We start from the raw sequence: 20512 nt of genomic DNA on the forward strand, positions 1-20512 counted from the left end.
AGGGAAATGACGGAGTGAATTCTTTTAAAAACAAGAAGTAAGTAATTTTTTGGACTTCATTTATTTCTGAAAATGCCTGTAAAAGCTGATCTCACAAATAATCTCAGAAGAGATAGTGAATGTGCAGTAACAGAAACTCTGGGGATTTATTTAGTTAAAAGGGTGAAAACTTTACTCCAGAATGTTTTCTTATGTTTCACTTAATTTGTGTTCGGACATCTCTATTCAACATAAAGCTCATTCATAAAAGTCAGCTAAATGAAAATGTACGAAATGTTTTTGTAACTTTGAGGAAAACTAATGATACAGACTCTTCTAATGCTGAATTTTAAGTTCTGCAAAATGTGTATGTTTTGCCTCTATTTGATCTAAAGAAGAATGAAGTGCTGTAGCTAATGTAGTTTAATTCACAAATGGACCTAACAGGGCTGATTTTTCTCCTCTTCCACACCCGTAAGTTTAGAGCAATGTCTTGTTAAGAAAATTTATTTTGAAGGAGAGCTCGGACAACTGTTTTTTTCATGTTTTTATAATCTTAAAGAAGTAGAAAGGACACTAAAACAATAACAAAATATTTATAACTCAAATTAGATGACAACCAGCTTCTATAGCAGATGCAGCACATCATTAAAAATGCCTTAAAATAATTAGGCAGATATATCTATGCAGCAAGGCAAACCCCCAAAACTCTGCAATGACATCGGGAAAAACCTTGATTTTAAAACACAGTAAATTTGCCAGGCAACATTACACTGAATATAAAGAGAGTACAAAGCAAAATATAAACATTAGCCACATGTAAATATGTTTGCAGAACTTTCAGGATGTTACTACTTTTCAAACTGACAAAGTTTAATTTGACACCTTCTGTTCTAAAACCTTTGTTTCTATTCAAAATCACGCCTTTAGCTGCTATCAATCACTATGCTCTCTCTATTACTTAAAATACTGGCATGGGCCCTGGATAAACTGAAAATGCCATGCAGATGAATTCTGAGATAATATGTTCAAACCTGTTATATACAACACAAATCCTGTAAAGTTATGTATTGTAAACCTACATTTATTGGGAACTAAAAGTCTTAAATCCATCTGCTACAAAGAAAATACTGTTATGCACTTTCAAGTAACCAAGTACCATCTGCAAAGGTCTTGCTACAGTAAGCAAGAAAATGGTGAAAAAAAAAAAAAAAGATGCTAAACCTAAGATATTTAAAATAAATAAGAGTCTTCTGTCTGGTTTTCTGATAGGGATTTAGCAAAGAAACAGAAGACATTAAAGGAAAAAAAATGTGTGAAAGCTGAACTGCCAAACTAATGCAGGAAAAGCGCAAAGAGGATAACTGCCAAGCATTAGAGTCTGCATGACCCACGAGCACCCTTATTTTAAAGCATACATGCATTTTATCTATGCACCCAAATGTTATTTTACTCAGTCTGAGCTGAGCTTTGTTTAAATAAAATATTCTGCTCTGTCACGTAGTGTCTAAAAAACTATTCTTGCATTCCAGTATCTTTCTTACTAAACAAGAAAAAAAAAAAAAAAGATAATTGAAATCTGCACTTAAGGTGTAGATACCAATTCTAACTAGATCAAAGAGGGTAGCATTTCCAGCATGAAAAATGCTTTCTGGGCAAAGCTTTCCAAGACAGCAATAAACAAGTCCGGAAAGAAAGGACTCTACGGTGGAGCAACTGAACTCTATTGTTTGGTGAATTTGCTGTAGCGATGATCATTTGCCAAATGTTTAATATTTCTTACAGAAAAACTAACAAAGAATCAAACGTTTTAAAAAAGAGCTGTAATTTGAATTCAAGAAGGCAAAACATTTTTCACTATCAATACTAAAATGTGAACAGCTTTTCTTTGGTATAGCATATCTGACATTATTTTGTATCAGTCTCTGGGGCATATAGTATAATAAAAATATATGGCGTTAGAAGAAATCAGTCTAAATAGGGAGGTGTTTGATACAAACATTTTAGCAGAAAGTTGAATTGCATTTCAGCATCTACTGTGAACAAAGACTAAGTACATAATCCATTAAACAGTACTTCGAACTCAAAAAATTGAGTATTGTAGACTAAACTAAAGTAGGCATTTTGAATGAGCACATTTTCAGCAACTAACTATAAAGCTAGCAATTTATCATTCAGCAAATAATTTTCTACTTTTAAAAGAATCTGTAAGTGTTACTTATGCTAATGAAGACTGTTTTAATCTGCCCACAAACATGCTAAATAGAGGGCAATTTTTTTATTTACAATGCTGAAGGCACTCCAGTTTATAGAACACAGATATGAAATTACACTTGGTAAAATGGGCTCTTAATTGTCTGAGCAACCCAAATCCTTCACCTTTAACACAAAAGCTTATAGACAAAACAAAGGAAAAGAACTCATGAACTAAACTTTAAATATTGACTTTTTCCCTTCAGAAGCCATCCAACTTGCTTTACAAATCTCAGTTTTGTTCCAAATAGCTGTGTTCATCATAGATATTTCCATTTCTTTTCAGAACAGAATCCATGCATAAAAGAGAAGGAAAAAAGGCTAACATCACCACTACAATATATGCATATAGTCTTAGGCTTCAGTATTAACTTGTAAGCTGTTCATTGTAGAGAAAGGTTGCTTTTGGAAAAGTCATAATACTTCGAACGAGATACATAATGGTAGCATAGAAGTACTGAAAGCATTTTAAATTATTTACTAGGTTAAAAGGGTGAAATGGTACTTTAAATACATCAAATTTCATCATCTGGGCCATTTTTTGGTGGCAAAGTGGTATTGATCTTTCCAAATGCTTAAAATTAACTATTTCCAGAAGGTCATTATTTGATTAAAGGCATTAAAGTTGAGGGCAAGAAATGATGCACTTTGTCTTCCTTCCCATTCAAATAATCATGTAATTTAATCAGAACTATCCCTTCATGTCCTGTAATAAAAATGTTTGTCTTAAGATATTGTTCTTTACCTAACATATTAACCTTTAAATGTTATGAAGTTCTTAAGAATAATCTCTGCTTAGCAAAGATTCTTCCATAATGCAATGAAGGATCTCCAGCATTTAAATTGATAAGGCCAAATTTCCCCTATGCATTGATTGGAAAACGCATTAAACCCTTCAACCGAGATTTCTCACAGTGTTCAACAAGATCAAAAATTCAGAGTTCGGAATACAGAAGCTCCTGGAACTGTGAAGCAAAACATGCACACATCGTTTCAGTACAAAGAAATAAAAGAAATAAGTAGCAATGGACTCTATTTTAGTTTATAATGAAAACGTGGTTTGCATTACATTAGCTTATCTAGAAAAATGCAGCAGACAACCCATAATGTAGTCTATGAGTGGAGCATTTCATTTTCAGGCTGATATTACTGAAATGCGACTTATTTCTGGGTGAAATGCCTGTGGGTTTGGACATGGGCATAAGTCCAGATGATCAGAGTAGTCCTTTTTAACCTGAAATATTCTTTTGGAATTTCCTGACTGTGGGAGAATTTATTCTGTCTACAGATTTCTTTTTTGACTAAACTCCTGAAGTTGCTCTGGTTATCCCCTATGCAAAGCCGAGTAGATATGTATGTTTCCCAGATGAGATGAAGTCTGTTAGAAGAAAGACCACTGGATAAGTTCATAAAATTTTAAGAAAAAATAATAATCTATCAAGCTTAGTGGGTTTTGATAGTGAACAACATAGCTGTTATTGAAAAGCTTTTCATTTTAGCTTATCTTTTCAAGTACTTTTAAGAACTGATTTCTGTGAGGCAAACGCTTTCAAGACATTTTGAAAGCTGCCATGAGTGTTAAATAGTTTGAGATTTCTGTGTTTTACTCACAAAACTGTGCTTGTAATTCAAGAAGCAAAAGCTGCTGTTCATCCTGATCCAGATGAGCAGAGCTGGTAGAATAAGAATGCCTCTTCTTGAAATGTGGCCTAAAGTGAAAATAAATGTCCCCAGAAATACGTTTGCTTTATTATTTTGTTCACACTAATCAGTTCTAAGTTTCAAGCTCTGCCTTTGAGCATTCTGCTAAATCAGAGAAAGTTTGAAACCTGAAGCTGTCCTTTATCTCCAGCTATTTCTGGTTTATCTCTTCTACTGGCTTTCATTACTAGAACATTGAAAGGGGAAGCCAGATGTGAATTTTAAGTAAATCTGTATCTGCCATCGTAATAGATGAGATTTAGTAAAACAAACAAACTGAAAACCCCACAACCGCATAGGGCTTTTCAGAAAAAAGGTAAACTTCACTAGCAGGAAGAACTTCCTTTGAAGAAACAGATTATGCCGTTTCCTTAAATTTCTTATCCAACCTATTATTCAGCTGTACCATCTGTCTACATGTTACCTCCACCTCTTCCCTGGGTTGGGAAGAAAAAAACTGACCGAGCTGCCAGCAGTGATGCTGACAGCATTTCATTGCAATTTTTTTGGGTGATATTTTAGGGGAAAAGGATTCCTAATGTCTCTTCTTCCCTCTGCCTTTTCTCCTCTCTAGCTGCAGTACTTACAAATTAAAAATGTCCTTCTATTGTAAACAACCACACAAAATTAAAAAAATAAAAATAAATTTAAAAAGGCAACTTGCTAAAGCAACCTGTAAAATTCAGTGACAGGCAGCAAACAAGTACAGAAACAAAATGACCTAGAGAGCTGGTTGCCCTGCTCCTTCAGTCTTGTCTGTCGGATCAGACCTCTCCCTACGCGGAGCCCTGGTGCGTGGCTGAGAGCCAGCACTATGGAAAAACTTGTCGGCTTAAGGGCTGAGGCTGTATCAAAGCTGGTATGTGTGGTCCCTGGGTACAAACACTTGAGATGTACCAGCAGCTCATGGGAAGAAAAAACAGAACACTCCTAACCCACTAACTCTAAAACTGGCTGAAAACATAAATATCATTACTTTTTAGTTGTGTTCAGAAGGAATTAATAAACTAAATTAAGGGCTTCTCCCAAGTTCGGTTTCTCTGCTCTCAGCCTCCTCCACCTCTCTTTTCCCTTGTTCAAATGTATCTTTTCTACAGTATTGCCTTCAATTGCCTAGCAATGATAGGCACAAGCTGTAATCAAAAACATAATATGCATTCCTTTGAAAATCTTACATAAAATGCAACTACATTCATATGTAAAGAGAAGGGAAAAAGTAATAGATGCAAGAACAGTGGGTGAAGCTTTATTCTGCCTTCCTCTACTCCATATCCATCCTTTTGCACACACACAATCCAATTGGCATCATAACCACGAAATATGCAGGACGAAAATGGACTTCACAATAATAAAAAAAAAGTATATATTAAAAAAACCCACACACAAGAAAAAACTGCTAATTATTAAATAAGTCAGTCTTAGTCTGGTACATTACTTTTTATGGTATAGGCACATAAAATGGGTCAGTAGGTTTCACAGAGGGTGACTGGTAATATATGGCCCTTTATCTTTCATTTAAGTAGGGAGAAGTACTGATTTCACTGCAATACCAATGCTTCCCTTGAAAGTAAATACAACCCTAAATCCAACCATGACCCTTAATAGCCCATATTTATTTATTCTTAAATGTGCAATCAATTTTTGTATGGAAGCTATATCTACTGTTTAGCTAGAGAAGAGTCTAACAGAAAGAGCCTGGCAGTTTTAAAAATCTTTTTTAGTACTATCAATTTACTACCGAAATGCAAATGTTTATTATTATGTTGCTTATGGAGATTTAACATTTGTTTTGGGGGAAAGACCTCTGGTTAGAAGGCCGTAGGGCCAAAGTGTCACTTCCGCAATTACTTCAAACATGTGCACATCATGTTGTTAGATTTATTTTTTTTTTTAAGCTTATAATTTCCCAGAGGGAGTAATTTAAATCTGTGGCTCCTCGTCATACTCCTTTTTCTTTCCAGAATTCATTTTGGATCATAGGAAGATCCGCATGCACTGAGGAATCACACGGTTGATGAGATGTATCAGTCCAAAAAACATGTCTCAAAAGTGCTCCTCACACATCTCCGAACACTTTTAGGTCCTAAATCTTTTCCTCTATATTTTTAATTCAGCATTTAAATACACTGAGAAGATTTCTTTTAACATTTCTCGTGCAGCTCAGCTGGATCCTGCTGGTCCAGACCTGTTGTGAACAACATGCAATGCTCTGATCATGCCAAAAGTGAGGGAGTCCTAAAAAAACTGAAACCAAACCTGCCCCTAACTTTCCACATTTTATTAACCACAAAAATGGTCTGAAAATGAAGGGTGTACACTACTTCAAAGCATTTAAAAAAATGTTTAATATTTACACCTGTGAAAGACAGAAACGTAGGTGAATGAGAAAGAAACCAGCAGAAATAAATGTCACACATGCAAAAATAAAGGCAGCAAAGCCCTTGGAAAGCTAAAATCCCCCAAATTGTAGAGTGGTTGCTTGGGGCATCAACTTAAAAGTACAGGAAAGCTGGAGCAAAGGGAAGCTGGAGTGAAGGTTTTGACCCTCCTGGCTGCTGGGAGTTAACAGCAGGGTGCTATCAGGTGGCTTGTCCCCATGCTGGGGACAAGAGCAGTCACAAAGTATAAGCTCTCTGGGAAGTGCAGTGCTGAGTGTCAGGCTTTTTTTTTCACTGGGCAAGAAGAGACAGTGGAGTTTGTCCCTCCTGCCTGCCCTGAAGAAGTTTGAGCCTTTGGTTTCTCTCTCTGTAGTAAGTAAGAAGAATAAATGGATGCTAAGAGATGAAGTGCGCCAGCTGCCTTAAATGAAAAATAAAAAGAAGCTAATTTAAGTCCTTTTAAAATAACTTTTTATTTAAATAGCATTAAGTACCATTATTCATATTACACTAGAGATGCTAAGTACCCTCATATATAACTAACATCAGTCACCTAAGTAAATCCACAGATGCAAGAGATGCTTGTGCAAATCTTGTTCAGCTGAGGTCCAAAACATCAGGGAATTCTGCTTGGGCCTCTCAGACCTAGCACCCTTACTTCACAAATATCCTCAAAACTATTTTCATTGTCTTCTCAAATGCTATTCCGTAGTAAAGGAACTTGATGCTGTACAAGAATAAAAGTAAGAAAACCATGGAATAGCCATCTGAATTCCAAATAAAATTTGGAAGATGCAAAATTATATAAATATTTGGAAATTTGATTTTTTTTTCCCCCCAATTTCCTAGTCTATTCATTATATATCAGTAGTTGGAGTAATTCATAACCAAAAACTATGAAGTTTGACTTAGAGGTAAAATTTGAGGAAATTGAAAATGGACACAGTAAGAAACTGTCAGAAGTAGTTAAATTAGAAATTATCTACATTAAATTGTTGTCTCCTTCCTCACTATTCACCTCACAATCCTGTCACATTCTTTGGGGTGTTGAATATTTTGAACTATGCGGTGTAATGATAAGGGAGAAAACACACTTCTACTCTTCCTTACTCCTGCCTTAGCCCAGCAGCTCTTCTGTATTTTAACCGGTCACTTGTTTAGCAAATTGTTTCTCAGAGTGCTGCTGTTTGCAGAAGATGCCTTTATCTCTACAGTGGCATGTTTTGTAGAGCTTTGTTTCTCAGGACGAAATTTCCCCCGCCATTTCCTGTTTAGCTTGTTTTTAAATGCTTTAGTTGCCTCATGTTAAAAACCCAATATACTGAACCCTCAGAAGCCCCCAGATCGGTGGCCTGCCTATTGCACAGGCAATCTGAGGAATGAAGAAGGAGTGGGGATGCATGTGGGATGCCCCATAGCAACTATATAACAGGGGACAGTAGTGAAACAGGGAAGAAGGACTGGTAGAAAACCAAGAAAATGATGAGAGCGTAGATGGGAGATGAATGGGATAGGAAGAAGTCAAAGAAAGGCTAAGAGGAGAGCTAGCAGGACAAGTGAAGGTGGAGAGGAAAACAAAACAGAAGGTGAGGATATTAAAAGCAGGAAGAGAGATTAAGGAAATCCATCCTGTCAGAAACAGCACCTCTTATTAGGCAGACAGCAGGTGCTGCCTGAGGAGGAGCTGATTCATGCATCTGGAGAGCAGGAACCAAAACACCTCTACCTAGGAAAGGGAAATTAGAAATAAAAGATTCAAAGAAATGAAAGCTGGATTTCTGAATCCTTAAGAGAAATCTGACAGTTCACGTTCTGCATGATCTCATCTCCTGTGAGTCCTTCCTTCCCTCCTGACTTATTTTGCAAACATCTGCAGTCAGGACACCTTTGGGGCTCCTACTTCCCTTACAGAGGCTGCCTGCTTTGTGACCAGGCTGTGGGGTGTCTGGGTAGCCAAATTGTCCTCTGCAATTTGTCCTATCAAAGTACACTACCCCAGCATACCTTTTTTCAACCAACTTTGAGCACATCTCATGCACTTTCAATATTGCCACCACATCACAAGTAACTGGCGATGGATAAAATGATCTCTGACTGCAGCTACTTATTTCAAACCTCCTCTGGAAGTCATATTACAGATTATGTTTGATGAATTTCACTCAGCTGTGCTGTACCACTCATCCTGTCTGACAATACCTGCAGAATCTTTCAGGGAATCCATTCAGTTGCACTCCACACTTACATTTTTTCCCTACTGTAAGGATTGGTAGAACTTTCTATCAAAACTATCTAATTGTTTTCTTTGTGTAGAAAAACTAGCCAATAGTGATCTACTGAAGGGGAAATGGTTTTAAAAATCCTTACTAAGTATTGAAGGCTGTTTAAGGTGGGGGAGTTGAAAAGCTGAACCAAAAAAAAAAAAAAAATTTCTAAAAAAAAAGTTATCAATTCAAAGGCAACATCTTGATTCATAAAAACTAATCATAATCTGTTTCCACCAGAAATACCAGAATGTTTTCAATAAAACAAATCAATTTACTCTTTGCCAAAATTCTCGCTACTTTGACAATCCTTTACAAAGCAGCATCTTTTCCCCAGAGGAGGAGGTAAATAGAAGAGTTAGTGCAGAGTAAAAATTTATGGAGAAAAACTTGGGCAGAGGATTTTATTTTCACTAAATTCAGGTGGTAGCGAAGGCTCCATTTTTGGTTAGCGAGGTGTTTGCTGGCATGTTATTTTGAAAAATAGCACAGTAGGATGACTTCTTTAATAAGTGGGCATAAAAAACAGAGATTAGAAAGTCTCAGAGTGAGAGGCAAACCCCCTGTGTGATATCCAATGTCTTTGCCAAAGCAAGGAAGGTTTTTAATAAAGGTCGTGGAGAAATAATCTCCAAAGAAAGCAGTTTTTCTTCAGCCCTATATGTTTACCCTTTTATTTCACTGCTTTGCAGCGCAAGGCAGACCTCAACACACACACAAAAGGAAACAACAACCAAAGGGGAAAAAAAAAAAAAAAGAAGAAAAAAAAGAGCCTGAAATTTTAGTTACACCACATGTGGTTTTCATTTGTGAAAAATGAACAAGCTGTTTGTGGTTAAACTGTCTAATCTGCTGTTATCAATCTAGCGCTGCATTCAAGATTTACAGGATACATCAGCTTCTGTGCCACATTAGCTGTAAAAGGGAGAGGGGGTGGGAGGAAAAAGGAGGAGGAGAGAGTTTATCCTGAGGAATAATATTTCCAATGCAGCCACACTCACACTACATCTGGTTGTGCTGGTAGCGGCAGTTAAATTGAAATATTTCACAGCGTGTGTCAGAAACATGCAGAATGGTAATTATGACAGATCTGATTAAGCCTGAGTGCCACTCGCTCCCCGGCCAGCTCCGGTTGTGCAGGTGTGACCTTGTGCGTGCCTGCGTGTGTAAATAAAATTAATTACAAGCGAGAGGGCGAAGGCTCCGGTGACATCACAAAGCGGAGAAACTCCCAAGGGGGAGACCTAATGGAATATTTTCCCTCAGTCTAATAATACAGTTCATATTGACTTGAGGTAATTAGTGGGATCATTAAAGCAGTTTTCCCGGCGTATTTGGCTGCCTGATCAGATTAGTGAAAATGTTCTTCAGAACAAGCCCTGTGTGGTCTGCCAGGGAAGGAGGAAATAAAAAGCAACAAAGCATATTTTGGAATGATAAGCAGCGCTGGACTCCTCGCAGGGCACTTTGCAGGGCTGCTCATGGCAGCCTGGCTGCCCCGCTCTCTCAACCGTCTCCATGCTTTCATCCCACCCGCACATGGCCCCGCTTCATGGGATCCGAGACTTTTTTTAATTTGTGTTTCTCTATCCTTCTAAACTATCATTCTGTATCCCCCATTACTTAAAATCAGGTAAAAGCCCGGAGGAAGCACTAGCCTTAGACCAACTGCCTTAGGACAACTGGGGGAAGAAGGAGAATAAATACAAGATCGGCTCCCCCCAGCTCTCCTCAAAAAGCTGATAGGCCACAGTTAAAAGGATTGCAGGCGCCGGATTGAGAATTAGTAACATTTTCATTTCCTAATGAGCTTACCCCAGCAAAAAAAAAAAAAAAAAAAAAGGGGGGGGGAGAGGGGGTTGTGGAAAGGAGGGGGAAGGAAGAAGAAGAAAAAATAGAAAAAGTTTCACTCTAATATAAAGTCTTCCACGGTAGCAGAACACAGAGCTCTAATCAAGAAATGGACCATTTGTTTAAAAACAGTCTATTGAGCATGCTCTACCTTGCAAATGGAATATGCCAAGCTCTGTCACAGATGGCAAGCTTTGACAGTTCCCATCCGTAGCGTCGATACTCGACAGTTCAGCACAAGATCAGTGACATTCTGTCTCATTAGAGCCACGCTAATTATCACAGCTAGTTTCAGGGGAAACCATGTGTTGCAATGGTCAATTTGAAGGAGTCTGTGCATCAACAAACTGGTAATAAGGATCAGACACCTTATTATATGACAGCATGCTGCCTATGATCTGATTTACTGAATCAGAGGTACTGAGGCAACACTGAAGCCTGATGGGTTATGGAATCATGTGTACACAATGCATATCTGAAATGTGCTTTAAAAAGAAAAAGGAATTATATAGAAACAGCACAAATAATTTTTTTTTAAATTGGAAAGCTATAATAATGACATCTTTCATTTGTCATTAAGACATGAAGAGCTATTCAATATATCATCTACCCGCCTTATCTTTAATCAAATCAAATAAGATAAATAATTCAAAATGAAAACTGTAAAATTATGGATTATGCTAAATTATAATTCATTCTGTACTCTGACTTTTCAGTTGCAATAACATGTACCAAACATTCCTTATGTTGTGCCTTCTTGCTTCCTTAACAGAATTTTGTATTTTGTGAAGAGTTTTCTCTACTTGGCTCTCTTTTGTCATTTGTACATTTGATGACTTAAGCTTGCAGCTCTCCTTGCTTCTTCCCCATACACTGATCCTTCCACTGGGTCAAGCCACCAAACCCAGAACCTGGTTACCTGTGAACTGGGACTGCAACTTGCTTGGTGCCCAGCAGCCCCAGCCCCATGCCTGGCAGGGACACACTGTAAAAAGGAGGCTATAACAGTGCTAAGCATTAACTCCTAAATAGCACAGGGCAGGTATGTACTGCATTCCTCCGGGAAATCCCTCCTAAGGGCTCAAATACTTCCTGAAATTGCCACCACCTCCTCAACCTGCCCCAGGACACTCTCACCAGAGCTGTCTGACCTCACATATAGGGCATGTTCAGGAAGCTGCTTTTTCATACATGTGTCAACATATCCAATATTTGCCCTATTTGCAAAGGGCTGGCAGGCCCTGAGGAATGTTTTGAAGTGGTCAATATTTTCTTATGAGTGAAGTATTTTCCATGCTGAACCTTTTCTTCATTGGCTTCAACTCTATCAGAGTTTAATGCTTTTTTTTTTTTTCCCTGCATACAAATCTGTGTGGGCAATTGGACACGGATGTGAATCACCTCAGATGTTTTAAGGCAGTTTCTCTTGGGTGCACCACTCCTGACTCAAGAAGCCACTGTCTACTTTTTATGGGTGGGAACCCAAGACTCATTGAAGACAACCTGCTTAACCAAAGTCATCTCCATAAAATGGAGGCGACCAGGACTGATGCTGGTCCTACTCCACTTCTACCTGGATTGAGCAATAAGCCCGCTAACTGAAATACATTTTCCTATCATCTGAGAAAGAATTTTTTAAAAACATTCCTAAAAGAATTTCCTAAGGTTTTAGCCTTTATTTCTGAGAAGATATTATGTAAACAAAATTGATATAAGGGCAGAGGAAGAGCGTAGAGTGCTCTCCTTTTGTTGCTGCAATAGAAATCCAAAAACCTCCTTCCTCCTGACCTGGGTGAGGTAGAACACACTGACTCTGCCATATGATATTTTGTGAAAGAATCAAATCAGCTTTATCTGCCAAGTTTCACAGTTTCACTGAAAGACACACCGCTTTAATGGGGCCATTCTTGATCAAGCACAGGAGCCCATCTTGCCTTCTCGGTTCACACTCTTTTTCTCCTGTCCCTGCTGACACCCAATCCCATCCCAGCTCTTGCTGCTCATGACACGTCTTCAGCTGCCAGACTGATCACCACGGGGGTGAGGGGAAAACATTAAAGAAAATGAAAGGACTCAGCTATACGGGGGAGATAAAACAGAATTGCGGTGAAGGACTGAACTCCAGGCCAGGCCACCCCAGGACCACATGAGGTGCAGCCTCCTGAGGAGTAGCTTTGAGAATAAATGGAGACCCCTCCTAAAGCTACATTGTCACCAGAGATTTACTCCTGGTGATAAAAAGGTTTCTTTTCCCCCCTCTGAAAAATGGTTGAATAGATCATTACATATCTGTGGTAATGGCATGTTACATCTTTGTGCCAGATCCACAATGCCGTGCTTGTTCAGTGTGGGAAGCTGTTTAAAAATGACTTTCCTATTAGAGTATATAGCTTAGTCTCTAGATGGAAAAAGCCAGATCAAAGATGTAGCATTTATAAAACTGCTGGTTAAAAGATAAAAGTGAGATAACAGACATCAATTTTTCACTATAAATCTCTGGGTTTACTACAACATTAAAATTTCCAGCAAAAGCAGAGTTTTATATACCTGAACTCTAATGGCCTATTCTGAAAATATTTATGTCAGGAAAAGCACAGTATTTGCACACCAAAAGCAATTTTAGTGCCAGTGTTTAGCTTTCCCTTCTCATTTAACTCCTTCCAATCTACTCACAAGTGGGAGATGCTCTTCTCAATGCCTACTCTGTGCTCCCTCCCAGGCACAGCTTCAGAGGAGGGAATTCCAGGTGAATATTAAGGCCAGAAGAAAACACTACTCATAGAATTTCACCGCACAAAATAATTGTGTGATGGCTTAGGGTGGAGTCTATAGCATGTTCTAAACCACTGTACTTCCATGCTTTGCATGCAGAACTGCTCATTGCAAAGGGTATAACCGCCTAACAGAACTGAAAGCCAGGGAGAGAGGGATAGGAATTTAGGCAACATTGTGCAACAGCTTAAAAGTAACGGGTCAAAACTCTCTTTAATTATATAAGGATTCTGGAATTATGGCTAATAATCTATTGGTTCTATTTTGACATGAAAATCAGAACATGATCCTAGGAGTCCCAAGTGTCCCAGCTGCCAAAGGCTTCAACACACAGGCATTTTTATTCAGGGAGGACAGAGGGTGTGTGACACCTACTTGCACATCCACAGTAATCTTCAGCACTGCAGATGCAGAAGAGTACTGATTTTACCTATTTATTCTGCAATAAACTTATTTAGGAATAATAATGCAAACTAACAGCTATATACTACAGCACAGAGGACTCCCAGAGATGTGGAAGTTGGAATCACCTCAGTTTTTGCAAATTGCAATTTCCTAAGTTTAAGAAAGTTTTAGCAACATAAGCTGATTTTCACAAAAGTTTTGCTTTTTTTTCCCTACTTCACACTATCTTTTCAGGGTAAGCCATAGAAGTTACTTCTCAAAACACAGCAAACATACTGGAGCACTACAAGTCTCTACTTCCCTATCTCTCAAGGCTCCTAGGCTTGTGGGTTTTTGTTTTTTAGTTAGTTAGTTTGTTTGTTTTTATGGAATAGAATTAGATTTCAGCATCTGTCACCATCAAAAAACCCCCTCATCCCCGGCTCCCACATGAAAACATTGTAACCAATGCACAGCTACTGAACCATGATGCCTTAATGATCATTACACAAATCAACTTTTTTTATTTGAAGTAACGAAATTAAGATTGTGCTCTCAGAATTATTTGAATCAGACTGTTGGGTAATAAATTTAATAAAACCCCAATGTGATTAAATTCTAAAAGTAATGCATACTACACAAAATTTTGTGTGGATTCTTTTCATTTTGACTTATTCAGGTGTGCTGATTAAATTTTAGCAAACAATATTGTTAGCATTTGCCCTTCTTCCACTAGAAACCCCTATGAGTAGAGACAAAATGTGGTAAACATTTCAGTCTTTCATTTCTATATGTTTTTCTAAAACTCTCTTTTCAACATAACCTAACAAAAAATATGTAGGCCTACTATGCAGACCAAATGCAATAAAAACATAAGACTTCAAATATTGACACTAGATGTTTTGCTGATCACAATTCTAAAACCCCCCAAAAGATAATATGTATTTAAGTAATTTGAAATATTATCTTCCTCAGCTCCTTAGTATAAACATTGTAACTTTTAAGGAATGTATTTTGATTTTAACAGAATCTGGATAAGATAAGTTATTGATCCTGAAATATATAGGAATTTTTTAAATACAGATTGTGTGCATTGTTATATGGGAAAGGAATCCAACCAGGAGGAACCTCCTAGCTAAGTACCCAAACTGATTCAAATCCATTTTTTCAGGAGAGCCAAGTGGCAGTTTTTGAGTGAGTCGGCAGCAAACTACACTGTGAAACTGCAAGTATGCAAATCCTCACTCTTCTAGGGCAGAGCATGATCTCACTGATAGCACTGCAATCTCTTCCTGCTTCCATCATCCCATCTTTGTGCTACGACCTCTGATGCATCCAGGTCAAATATGAGGACCATGCGTAGCCCCCAGTGCACCAGGCAACTGTTGTCAAAGGCACTTACACAGCACAAGGGAGGATGCTTGATTTTTACCTCGGCACTACCTAAATAGAAACTTCTGTAGCACATCATTTAATAGCCCTTCTGTTCAAAGTGCTCTACTCAGCAGAACATTATCTGCAGTCTCCTGGCTCAGGCAAACCCAGCCACCTTGCAGATGCTAGTTGCTTAGTAAGACACCCAATCTAATACTGACAAAAACCAGTTTCTGGAAAAATAAAAATAAAAATAAAGCCCTCTAGCAAAGTTTTATCTTTATCTATCAGGACACTGTTTTCAGTCACGTACTCTTTTGTGCCATAACCCAAGAATTTAATCAAGTTAATCAAGTTTCTATATCCAAAGCAAGAGAAGAAGAATATTCATTTTTCATTGGTGAGGTTTAAAATGAAAAATTTTAACCAACACATAATTTTCTACTATGTGTTCTCCAGACTTTGCATTATAACTTGAAGTGATTATCCCAGGTTCTCCACTCTGGAGTGAGAAACCAATATCCTCAAATTAAAGAGAACAATGAACCATAAGATCCTCTTAAAGAATATGTTTGAACAAGTCTCTAGTTCATGCAAGAGAGACTTCTTTTCCCCTAGAAATATTTCTCTTTATTATTGACAAGCTTCAATGCAGATTTTTTCACATGACAGATTTCCTTTACTCTACATGGCTTTCCTACATTTGCTTTTTTTTATATTTTTTATAAATATTGATTGTCTGACTAGTACTCAACACTGTTAAGAGAAGATCAAACACATTCAGTTTACCTACGAGGTTACTTCTGTGAAGCAAGTATCTAGTAAAATGGCACTTCGGCTAAATACAGCCTTGAGATCTTGCTAAATAAATAAATTAACATTATTTTGCTTAAATACAGGAGAAAAACAATCTCTGAAAATAAAGACAATCCCCACAATGAATTGGAAAAGAACTGTTTTCTCTTGTTTGTTCAGTATACTCAGTAGCACAATTTGCACAAGATTCTAAGTTTTTGTACTAATGCTCTAAAAAAAACGCTACTTCATCCTTTGGAAGCTTTTGTTCTTCCAATGCTGATTTCAAAAGGGATTAACTGTTTCTTTTCACATCAGAATTGGAAGAGCTTTTCCAGCTAGAAATTTTAAGATTACATCCTTAAATAAATGCAGTAAGGCACAAACTCAGATCACAAGAACGTGGACCAACAGCTGAGATTTATACCTTAGTTTTGTGGAGAACAGCAAAGAGAAGGGAAAGGTGTAGAGAACGGACAGTTCTCCAGCCTCTGGTCTTGACATGTAAATAAAGACATCTGAGGAGCACACAGGTTGGGAGCTGCTGTAACATTCTATCATAATTAGAAACATTTTGAGAGCCCTGTAATTTCCAATCAAAATTACAGTAATTTCTGATATACAAGCCATGATTCATGACAGAAATTTTACATTCCATGGGAGATTATAGTGGCCTGATGTATGACACACTGAGTACAGCACTAACATAAACAATTCAGTTTAATGTTTAAACAGCACTTGGTGTTTAGAATCCCACAATAAAAGAAACATATTATTGTAGAAATTATCACTTTGACAGTGATTGAAGGGTAGGCAGGCATGTGGCCCATAAAGCTGTAATTTTTACAGTCCACAGCTTGAGTTTAATCATTTTGATATAACATTTCCAAACTATCCCTTTAAATGCTCCTTACAACATATAACTTAAGAGACAACAACCTTTCTGTACAGTTAAATGGAATAAATTCCAAAATGTGAACATCGTAAAAGTCAAAGGTCAAATAAAATTGAAGTCAACACTGAAATCCGGAAAGCACAAGAATGAAGGCACAATTAACTGATCGCTGACAGTTTACCCTGGGAGATGCTGTGTTTTCTACGAAGAAACTTTAGAAAAATACAGGATAAGTGACTGCTTGGACTTCGCAACTCATCTGACATGAAAATTTAACATTGCAAGCACTGGTGTTTTAACCATTTCTATCAAGTGTTGACATAGCAGTGGCTTTAGTTGCACCCATTTTTTCTATATGTTTTCTCAACTTGCATTTTGAGTACATTCTCAGTTACATTGATGCTTCTACATACTCCAGTGATGTTTCTCAGAAGACATGTCACTTATGATAATCACAGCAACAAGTGCTCACTGATTTCCCTCTCCTGCCACTCAACTTGACAGAAATACTTCAGTTAAAGAAAGCAGGATAGAAAACCACACAACAAAGCTTAAGACAGAATGTACAATAAGTGTATACGCACACACAGGTATCCATGCAGCCATCCTATTCCACAGAGACTATACAAGCTTTCTTAGATGTAACTGGTTTGACCGTAATGTGTTTTTTTTCAATACACAGACAGTTCTGTCCCACCTCTGGTGCACATCCTCAGAACTGGGTCTGCTTCATCAATCCCCATTTCTGACTCATTTGAGCAAAAATCAGAACTCTGGCATTCCTCATTACAGCACAGAGAATTGCAAAATACCAAAGCTCTAAGTCTGCTTTAGCACCACTATAGATGGATTGCACACAGCTTTTGTCTTGTCCACGTCAACTACGCGTTTATGAAACAAACTCTTTCAGAATTGCCTGACTACAGAATAAAAGGTACCCAGTCCCTGCCTGTGGACTTAGACAAGCTCCAAACTGTGGCACTATCCCATCAAGCTAACCCACAGCCAGTCACTAAAAATTACACAGAAACAGCTCAAAAACAAATGGGGAGAAAAGTAGGGCTGCTGCACCCAATGAACTTTACCTGGCTTTTGGTTGCTGCCACCTTTGCAAACAGTGCTTGAGACACCTTAGCTCTCTTCATTTCCTGCTGAATCTCATCATAAATGGAAGCATTAATGTTCATGGAATTATTTTCTGTTTTTCCATTCCTCTCTGTAGCAATAGTAGCAGTTTTGACCTGGAAAATATATGTTATAAGACAATTTTCATTATGGAATAGTCATTTTCCTCTCATTCCCTCTCTAAACAGAGCCCCTCACCATTTTTTTCCTTTTATTCCATACTGCTCTTACATTCTTTCAGTTTGTTGAAGACTTATCTCTGTAAGTTCTGACAACTGGGAAACGAGGAAATTCAGCATACTGTAACAGGTGAATGCATCTGAAATACTTACCATTAGCTGACCACTGTGAATTTCCATGTCATAAAAAAAAAATATATGCAAACCTGTCAAACAGTCTTGCAGAGACTTGTGAATCTTTATGAAATTTCTTTACTCCACACAAATTAAGCAAAAATTATAACTGTGGCACAAAATAATCTCTACTGAAATAACTAAAAGAAAAAAAAAAAAACAACACCTAAACAAATAAATAAATATTCACTGTTCACATCCAGTACACTCAATAGCATGGTAACATAGAAAATCTATTGCTTCAGATTTAACTTTTTAAAATATTGTCTGATTGGTTTAATTCCTACGCTGTTTCTTAAAAAAAAAAAAAAAAAAAAAAAAAAAAGGCAATAATTTAAGATTAATGCGTATTTCAATCACACATGAAATCAAAATAAGGCTTTCTTAAACCTCTTAATTCTTGATGCATCTCCCTTACATACTTCAGATGCATATTTTTTCAATTATTTCTTTAAGCCTGGCTTAAAGAAAAACACATGTAAATAAGACAGAATAACCACACTACCACCCCTTCTGTGTTTGTTGCATCTGCAGTTTATGTGCTATCAATTGAGAGGTACAAAAATCAGCAGGTTCTTTGAGAATGTCCTCAGAATATCCCTACAATATTCTCAACAGCTAAGGAAAGCACCTTTCTTTAGCAGCTCCTCCAGCACTTGCCTGAGATTAGTGGACCTTCAGAGGAAACGAAACGCTGGATTTCTGCCAAGAACCCTCAAGGTGATGATGCAAAATCAAACCTGCAGATTTCAGTTCAGACCTGCTGGTTCATACTGAAGTTGTTGGGACATGAATTAATTTAGCCATCCGGATGCTAGCTGTCTAGTTTAAGTTAGTCATCCAAGCTACCTTTAAGTTTAATGAACAGAGCCAGGCAGTTCCAGAGGGTGATTCAGCCTGCTCTCAAGGATGCATCTAAAACCAGTTTCACTATCACTTAAATCCAGTGTAAGTCAGCATCTTTCTGTGCTCTTAAGTCCCTTTGGGTTCAAAGGGAAATCATGACAACACGATAATTCATCTTCTAATCTCACTATATATGAGCTTTCATGTCACAGGTCTCACAACAAGAGAGGCAAAGAGTTTTGGATGAGGGACATATTTAGGAAAATCAACACTCCTAGAAAAGTCACGCTCAATTTAGCTTAACTATCCTCCATGGTACTTTTAAGATAAAATAATCTAGCCTAGAAACTGGGAGTGCATGCCACTTTTGCTGAGCCTGATTTGTCTAGCAGGTATTTACAGAGCTGTGCTAATGCATGACCATTACCAGCAAATGTGAAACCTCAGCAAGGACAAGGTGCATCCACCTGCCTCCTACTGGCAGGCATTGGCCTTTCTGGTGTCTGAAATCAGGAGTCCTTAATCAGAAGGAAAACGGAGAAAAAAATCCCTGATTTCAGCAGAGTTTATCAAATGTCATGCTTCCATCTGCAAAAAACTGGCACCTGGAGAGTGAGGTATTCCTTTTTCTGTATTGTGGCATTTTATGCGTGATGCCGCAACAGAGGATGGCCAAGCCTGGCTCGGTGGCTGCTCAAAAATGTCTGAGGAGCCAGGCAACAGGCAGCATGAGAAGCAGTGCCATTAATCTCCTCTTCTTCACACTTTAGGGTGGGGAAATACATGCCTCATGCTGAGCAAATTAGCAAGAGCAGGTTCATCTTCTGAATACCATGCAGTGATACAATTTGAAAATTACAAAATCTGTGGCAATTTTGTAATCTTTAAATGAAAAGGACTCACTAAAAGATAACTGATGACCAATAGGAACATGAAGTTTACTACTGGAGACAGTAGTCACTGTGAACATGTAAAAATCATGCTAAGTTAATTAGAAAACTAAAAGTGATGGCTTTGTTAACTCATCTTCTTGGACCAGCAATTTAAGTTTTGGTGAAGTTATCCTTCCAAAAGAAATACTTGTAACTAATCTTGTAAGGTCCTCAGGGAAAGATAAGAGGATGAAAAGTACTGTCCTAGGATGTATAATGCCATGGCATATTTTGGGAAGAAAGCTCTTTGCTCTTGTGATCCTAATCAAAATGTCTTTTCTGTAAGCATGTTGGCTTTTTGATTACCACTCAGCTTCAAAAGACAGCTTCATGTTGTAGTAGTACTTCATACAACGCTGAAATGAGCTGTAGAGTGAACAGCCAGATCGTTAAAAACCAGAACTCATACACCTCATTGGAGACAATTTATATCGTGACTCTTAGTCTACACTTTTCCATGTGCAATTTAGTATGGATATGCTTTTAACCTAAGAGAACTATTGAAAATCCTCATTCTGGTTGACAAATCACATCTATTTTTACACAAGACAATAAACTCAATAGCATCTAATGTGTCACTGAAGTTAAAAAAAAAAAAAAAAAAGGAAAAGGC

The 20512-nt window shown here is 37.7% G+C and overlaps 1 protein-coding gene across 9 annotated transcripts in view; it reads right to left on the minus strand.

Annotated features, from left to right (window-relative positions):
* The window catches only part of SATB1 (SATB homeobox 1), a 91458-nt gene that overhangs the window by 7772 nt on the left and 63174 nt on the right, over nt 1-20512 (minus strand). For all 9 annotated transcript variants that reach the window (XM_085226323.1, XM_085226322.1, XM_085226320.1 and 6 more), the window contains one exon: nt 17729-17884. In XM_085226323.1, coding sequence (XP_085082449.1) covers nt 17729-17884 — 156 coding nt within the window. The remainder of the gene's footprint in view (nt 1-17728; nt 17885-20512) is intronic.

Source organism: Meleagris gallopavo, chromosome 6, assembly GCF_905368555.1.
Source record: "Meleagris gallopavo chromosome 6, MGAL_WU_HG_1.1, whole genome shotgun sequence".
Classification (NCBI taxonomy): Eukaryota; Metazoa; Chordata; class Aves; order Galliformes; family Phasianidae; genus Meleagris; species Meleagris gallopavo.